Source organism: Paramormyrops kingsleyae, chromosome 24, assembly GCF_048594095.1.
Source record: "Paramormyrops kingsleyae isolate MSU_618 chromosome 24, PKINGS_0.4, whole genome shotgun sequence".
Taxonomy (NCBI): Eukaryota; Metazoa; Chordata; class Actinopteri; order Osteoglossiformes; family Mormyridae; genus Paramormyrops; species Paramormyrops kingsleyae.
Window position 1 is genome coordinate 1804954 of NC_132820.1, and position 7699 is coordinate 1812652.

General features: G+C 46.1%; 1 protein-coding gene across 1 annotated transcript; it reads left to right on the forward strand.

The window, feature by feature from the left end:
* The first annotated feature begins 401 nt into the window (after positions 1-401).
* On the forward strand, positions 402-7679 carry LOC111855428 (immunoglobulin superfamily member 11). Its single transcript, XM_023834431.2, has 6 exons — positions 402-512; positions 1886-2043; positions 3936-4134; positions 4596-4751; positions 5958-6080; positions 7175-7679. Exons 1-6 carry the CDS (start codon positions 458-460, stop codon positions 7366-7368), a joined length of 885 nt encoding a protein of 294 aa, XP_023690199.2. The 5' UTR covers positions 402-457; the 3' UTR covers positions 7369-7679.
* The last annotated feature ends 20 nt before the right edge of the window (positions 7680-7699 follow it).

Below are 7699 nucleotides of genomic sequence, written 5' to 3' on the forward strand. Positions count from 1 at the left end.
TGGAATGAGAGAAGGGTCTTATGGTGCTTTAATGTATCATATTAAGGGCACCAATAGAGAACTGACAGAATTAAAACTGTCACCAGAATGAAAATATTCATTGTGAAATAAAGAATGAAAGGGATGCATTTAACTCCAATAAGGCAGCCGGGTCTCAGTTCGCAGAATATAGTAGGAAGGCCTCTGACTGTTGTTGTCTCTGCATACGTGTGGTGATGTAACATAGATTTCACATATGCATTTTCAAAAGACAGAAGAAGAGATGAAGGGAGAGAGACTGAAGCAGAGAGAATTGAGAGAGAGAGAGTGAAAAGGACGGGAGAGCAGACATTCCTGCTTGGGTGACTGAATAGCTTAATTATGTTTGTCCAGTCAATATCTGAGCATTTGTGAGATTGGGAGAGGACCGGGCAGCAGAGCCTGTGTGAAGGTTTGACGGAATTCTTTCGGCTTTGCAATGGGACTGTGGCTACTGCAGGCCGCCTGTTTGGTGACCTCTCTCCTTAAATGCGGTGAGTCAGACCCTCAAGCAATAGAAATCACATCCTACTGCACTTTTTGTAGCCAGTTAATTGGAATATCCCACATACCAAACCCAAAGAAAGCTGCAAGTGAAAATCTAAAATGACTTCTAATTGGAAACCGATTGATTATCAAGTGCAGAGGTACTAATAATCAGACTTAATAAGAAAAGCGTTTTCATCTGCAACTTGAAGTGTGACTGGACTCTTTAATTTGTAGGTTTACTGGGTTATTTAACGCAAGAATTTAGTTACTGATGTGAAAGATTTGGGGTTTTAAAAAGGCTGTCCCGTGCAGTTTACCTGATGACATGTGAAAAGGCGTTTTGTTCCCATCTGAAGTTTTCTGCAAGGTAATTAAAGAAAGAAAAAACAGAAAACACTACAGCCACCACAAGGTCAGATGTGGGGCGGTTATTCTGATACGCTGACTTCTGGTTATCGAACAGGTCACTCTGGCCCCAACTGCAAGTCTGTAACCGACATCTACCCAGTATCTTGCCTTGACTGGTATGTTGGAAGTTAAGTTTCCATGGGAACATACTTTACACAAAGTATTCAGCGTTAACCAACCGGAACGCTCTGTTTGCAGCTCTGTTTGTGGATCCAGTGCTGCTGTCATATGTAATTAAACAGGGACAGGGTTGTTCTTTTCACACAGACAACCGGAGAGGCATATGGGGGGGGGGAATCAGGGGCAACATGGAGCCACACAATGGCGGTTCTGTTTTCAGAGGCTTGAACACTTACCTTAGATCAGGGGTGCCCAACTCCAGTCCTGGGGGGCCGGAGCCCTGTATAGCTTAGTTCTTTCCCTGTTCCACCGTAAAGGATTCAGGTCAAGAGCTGTGTGGTAATTAGCACAAGGAGTGAATCAAGTGTGTTAAATGAGGGGAAACCCAAAAATGTGCAGAGCTCTGGCCCCCCAGGACTGGAGTTGGGCACCCCTGCCTTAAAGGAAACCTTCTTCAACTTTTCATACTTCCGACTTTATTTTACGCAACTAAAAATACAAAAGAGGTAGAGCTCACTGCAGAAGTCTCAGGAAGTTCCAAAATAGGCCGCGTGCCTCTGGTAGGGTATATAAAGGGATATTTACCACGTCACTCTTCTGTGATTGTCACAGCTTCACATGTCAACATTATTTAGCTGGTGAGCTGACATTTTTATCCTAAGTAGCTTAATTGAACTGGAGTAAATCGAACCAAGTAACTGGTTCAAGGGTCCAGCAGCAGGACACTTGCTGGGATTAATGCCGGCGGCCCTAACGAGCATGACCCAAAATGAGCAGGCACGTGTGACTCTGCGGGGGGAACCGGGCTGACGTGGGTTCCAGCCCTTCTGTGCCGGTCTCTGGTCGTCAGCAGGGGCCGTGAGGGTGACCATGAGGCAGCACAGCCTGGACGTTGTCCAGGGTAACTCCGTCATGCTACCATGCTCCTTCTTCACCATGAGTCCGCTCTCCCGCCTCAACATAGTGTGGACCAAGACTCCTCTCTCTGACCCCCGGTCCCCATCGCAGGTAAGATGTCACAAAGTTCAGGACCTGGGCTGGGGAAGCTAATTGAGGAAGCCTTTCTTACTCTTCCCGAAACTGCAGGTGCTGTTACATTGTACACAGCGTGCGGTAGGTGGCGTACGGCTCATGAATAATTTGGTCACCTGAGCTGGCAATGAACGCTATTATATGTCGCCCTCTGGTGGTAGAACTACAAATGACATCATTCAATCAAGCGAGTGAAGACCTTCGTGTGACCAAAGGGGACTCAACTTCGATCTGTGGCAGCTGGTAATTTAACATAGATAAACGCAGAAGAGTTGAGATGAGCCCTCGCGATGAGGAGCCACGTCAGCTGTCAGCTGCTGCCTGATCATATCCGGCGTTTTGTGACCATTTATTATAAAAGTGAAAATATTGCAGCCAAGGGCAGTATTACGGTGGCCGAGAAAGCCCAATGCAATTCAAAATAAAAAACGCACGTGTAATAGAATAACAAACTGTAAAGAAAAGGATATTATACAAGTTCATAAGACATTTTACAAACGCGCTGCAAACACCCAGAACACAACGGAAGTGTTTCCGGAGGACACTTTTAAATTGAGCCAATGGCGATAATTTACAGACGAAAAGTAAAGTTACAGTGGAAACCGCTAAAATCACTCCTGCACAAATACCGTTTAAATAATTCGCTTATAGTAGTCAAGTAGTCCGCTTGCATCCTGCTTGCTAAACTGCCGGACACGTGAAAAGTAGTCCGCTTGCAGTGTTCATTTTGGATCTTTGTAAACATTACAACATATATATAAAAAATGAAACTACTATTCTTTTACTTAACTTTGAGCGCCTACTTTGCTTTGCTGTAGCCCGCCTGCTTCTGCTTAGTTACCCGAGGCTAACGCTGCGTGCACAGAACACATGACAATGAAACAGTCATTTCCTCTCAATGACAATTATACTCATCAAAGCTTATGATAAACTGCCAAAAACGAGCCACCGAAAAGCAGCAGCGAAACTACAGTAAGCTATTTTTTTGTACAGTACAGTATTATCGAATATTTGAATTATACACAGTTCTGTAATTTGAAAAGCGTTTGAAACAGCTGTACTGTGCTTTGAAATCAAAGAAATATAGATGTCAGAGGAAAAAATCGGTTATAATGATCACACGCTTATAGCGATCGATCTCACCTACACAGATGTGATCACTATAAGCGGTTTCCACTATCTTCTATTTGAACAGTTTGCTAGAACAACTTCATTATATTAGGAAATAATTAAGTTGCTTTGCGGTAAATGTTAAATTTGATGCGACTAAAAACTGCTGTACTATAGCCTATAATTGCCCAGAGAGCTGCACAGTTTAATCATAAAAATGGCTGCCATTGCATGATTGTTAACTGTAACTTAAAACGAAGCAGTTTCCCAGATTAATATCAAAGTTATAAACGTTTACGTTAAAAACATTATTACAAGCATGTGACCACCCAGAAAAACACACTTCCGTTGTGTTGTGGATATTTGCAGCGTGTCTGTAAAATGTGTTTCGCGTGTTTTGTCATTTTGATGAAAGTGTTTTCTGAATTTGTGTAGTGTCTACGAATTTGCAGTGTGTTTGCAGGATCTTTATGAACTTAAATAATATGCTTTTATATTTTGAATTTCATTGGGATTTCTCATTATAGGATGGAGCACTTAGTAAACACAATCTGGTTGGTGTCTATGTGTAATTTGCAGAGACTTTATCTGGGGCAAGTAACAGAACTTATGAAGATGAAAAGGTGGAGAAGAGAAGCTCACGCAGAACCACAGTCCGTTATTGTACATTGAATAATATGATGCTGGCTTTAAATCAAGCCATTGACTAAGTGCTCCCTTACAGAAGACTGCAAGATATGATGGCCTTTGTCTCCTAGGTAATAGTGTACGATCACGGGCAGGCGATCGAGAGCCCTGTCCTGATGGGCCGGGTTGCTTTCCTGGACGTGCCTTGGAGGGCTGACATCATCCTGAACGGCACGCACACCTCCGACGCTGGGATGTACCGCTGCGTGGTCAGCAACCCCCCCGAGGCGGGGGGGCCCGGTGTCGGCGAAGTCACGCTCAGCGTCTTCGGTAACTCAGCCACATCCTCAGCCACATCACCACGCCGCCGGTCACACGGGCGCATAAAGAACTTTGCTGACCGATAACTGCCTGACAGAATGGACTAACAGGCCTTTGTTAAAAGACAGAATGTTTAGCAGTTTTCATATTCAAGAGAGAAATATTAACCTAATGAAAAACTAATGAAATAATTTGTGCTTGTCCTCTGTAGAGGACATTGTTTTTGCTCATATTTCTCATACTGTACATGACTCTCTGTTAAGGCCTGTTGGTCCTTAAAGGGGATGGTTAGGACTTTTAGATGACATCACAGCATATCACAATTATCTTAGCATATTTAGTCAAGTTCAAAATGTATTTTAGGTGAAGTTTTTGCATGGCGCGGTTGAGTTTTAGATACGGGACAGTCTTCTGACACTTTGTGGTTAATCCATCAGCCCCCGAGTCACTGGTTTTTCCCGCTCTTCCAGCACCCCCGTCTCTGCCCCTGTGCCTCTGGGAGGGGGACGCTAGTGCGGGGGGGAGCGTCACACTCTCCTGTGCGGTGCAGGAGGCTGTCCCCGTGCCCGAGATGCGATGGGAGAAGCTGGAGCCCGAAGAGATGTCACTGCCCATTAATATGGACGGTAAACTCTGGGGCAGGCCCTGTTCGGTGGCCTCAGCCCTGTCGCCATCAGGGGAATCCTACGCCTAACAGACATGCAGAGGGACACCCTGACAGACAGACACCCTGACAGACATGCAGAGGGACACCCTGACAGACACGCAGAGACACCCTGACAGACACCCTGACAGACACGCAGAGACACCCTGACAGACACCCTGACAGACACGCAGAGACACCCTGACAGACAGACACCCTGACAGACACGCAGAGACACCCTGACAGACACCCTGACAGACAGACACCCTGACAGACACGCAGAGACACCCTGACAGACAGACACCCTGACAGACACGCAGACAGACACCCTGACAGACACGCAGAGAGACACCCTGACAGACAGACACCCTGACAGACATGCAGAGAGACACCCTGACAGACAGACATCCTGACAGACATGCAGAGAGACACCCTGACAGACAGACATCCTGACAGACATGCAGAGAGACACCCTGACAGACAGACACCCTGACAGACATGCAGAGAGACACCCTGACAGACAGACACTCTGACAGACAGACACCCTGACAGACATGCAGAGAGACACCCTGACAGACACCCTGACAGACAGACAGAGGGACACCCTGACAGACAGACACCCTGACAGACAGACACCCTGATAGACATGCAGAGGGACACCCTGACAGAGACACCCTGACAGACATGCAGAGAGACACCCTGACAGACAGACACCCTGACAGACAGACACTCTGACAGACACGCAGAGACACCCTGACAGACAGACACCCTGATAGACATGCAAAGGGACACCCTGACAGACAGACACTCTGACAGACAGACACCCTGACAGACAGACACCCTGATAGACATGCAGAGAGACACCCTGACAGACAGACACCCTGACAGACAGACACCCTGCCGTCAATAATAAAGAACCTTTTCAGCAGTGGCCTAATGGTTAGAGAAACGTGCTTGTGATTAAAAGGTTACTGGTTTGAATCCCTGACCTGCAAGGTACCACACAGCTCCCCAGCTGCTAAGTAATAGCTGCCCACTATGTCATGATGCCTCATATGGGGTAAATGCAGAGGACACATTTCTTTATGACGACGATCGCTTTCTTTTAAGGCCCAGGGCACTGTCTACCTATCTATCTATCTATCTACCTATCTACCTATCCACCCTCCCTCTGATCTGTACACTGCAGGCACCCTTAAAGGGACGCTGTCCATCGAGAATGTTTCTTCTCAGAATTCAGGACTGTACCGCTGCACTGTGTCCAACACCCTGGGGACTCAGTGCTGCTACATCAGGCTGCATGTGTACAGCTGTAAGTGTCACTGTCTCTGTATCCAGTGTGGCTGCACAACCATATACAGTCAGTCCTGCTACAACGATTACCGAGTTCCTGAAAAACCTCGCGTTCATTAAATCACACACTATAATACAGAAAAATGGAAAAGATGCGACTTAGTAATTTACACCAAATGATACCAGTGAGGAATAATGTAAAGGCAGCGTGTGGCTCAGTGAGCTAAGCCTGTGTAGCTGTAATCAGAAGGTCACTGGTTCAAACCCAGTCTCTGCGGGTCCTTCAGCAAGGCCCTTAACCCCCAGCTCCCTGGGCGCCGCTACGGGTGGCTGCCCTTCGCAGACAGCTTACTCTACAAAGAGCAAGTTGAGGGAGGCGTAAAAAGGAAATTTCCTCATGGGGATCAATAAAGTATCAATTATGTCATAAACACCTGCTATGGGCACAGTACAGTTGCCTACTGTGGGTTAGAGGAAGATGACTCGCAAACTTTACTGGTTACACATAACAATGAAATAAAAATTAGAAGTGATGACAGTAGGTAAAAATATTATAATAAATATACAAAAGCACAGCCAGTTTATCGAATATTTTTAGACCAAGTATTTGACCTGTGCAGTGAGTGTATGTTTAAAAAAAAAAAAAAAGGTTCTTTTAGATTTGAAAATCGGTCCCACTGCAAGAAACCGGTTCAAAACATTTCGTTCATGAATTGGACATTGCTCACATGGGTAGCGGTTTTTGCATGTAAGTAGTCTTCCTTGCCAAGACCATGTAGTTAGCATGGTGCTTTTCTCTCCAAGTGTGATTCTGCGTCGTATTGGACTTGGGTACCAACATATCACACTGTTTTAACATATCAATCGCTGTGATATCACACATTGTAGCAGGACTGATTGTACCATATTTCATATGTATCAGTTTTCATTAAAACGAGTTTTAATGAAGACGAGAAATACAGTTACCTGAATGTTGCCATTAAGCAGTCAATCACTTCAGCTAGAATTTTAAAGAACATTATCAAAGAACTAGGTAATACGTTTTTGTTCAACTCGCTTGTGCACAACTAGTACGGGATACAGATACTTTCCCATCTCTCTACCCAATGTTAGCTCTAGGACCTTCTCCCGGCGTCCTGCAGGGGGCACTGCTCTCCCTGACCATGACCCTGGTGCTACTCGCTCTCTCAGCCCTGCTCTTGTGGCTCCGTCACTCTGTGAGGATGAGCTGGTGGCAGGGAGAGGAAGATGGGTGTTATAACAAGATCAGGTACACCCCCAGCCTCATCCGCCGCACCTTCGTGTGATCAGCTGTAGGTGGCGCTGTCACCAAGGAGCTCTGTAGCGGCACCTGTCACTGAAGCCCACTTCATCCTCACTGGCCACGGGCTGGACTACCGCTGCTGAATTCTATGATCTCTATGCACAGATGCTTTTCCCCCCGCCTGCTTCAGCACTGAAACGCGTCCTGCTAGACAAACTGCGCCTCCTGATTCTCTGCTGCAGAATTATTGTGGTACTGAAAGGGAGGTTTTACGTGTGTCTACCCGTCTACAGCCTGCGTTCACACCGTCGTCACCTTTAGGGAACAAATCCATGAGATGAATAAAATATGCTGACCGCTGACGGCTTCCTGGT

What these genes read in the sequence shown, in the direction of transcription:
- LOC111855428 (XM_023834431.2), top strand. Translation starts at nt 458, where the DNA reads ATGGGACTGTGGCTACTGCAGGCCGCCTGTTTGGTGACCTCTCTCCTT. An exon ending in ACCCCCGGTCCCCATCGCAG is followed by an intron (nt 2,044 to 3,935) that starts GTAAGATGTCAC and finishes TTTGTCTCCTAG; the next exon opens with GTAATAGTGTACGATCACGG. An exon ending in AGTCACGCTCAGCGTCTTCG is followed by an intron (nt 4,135 to 4,595) that starts GTAACTCAGCCA and finishes CCGCTCTTCCAG; the next exon opens with CACCCCCGTCTCTGCCCCTG.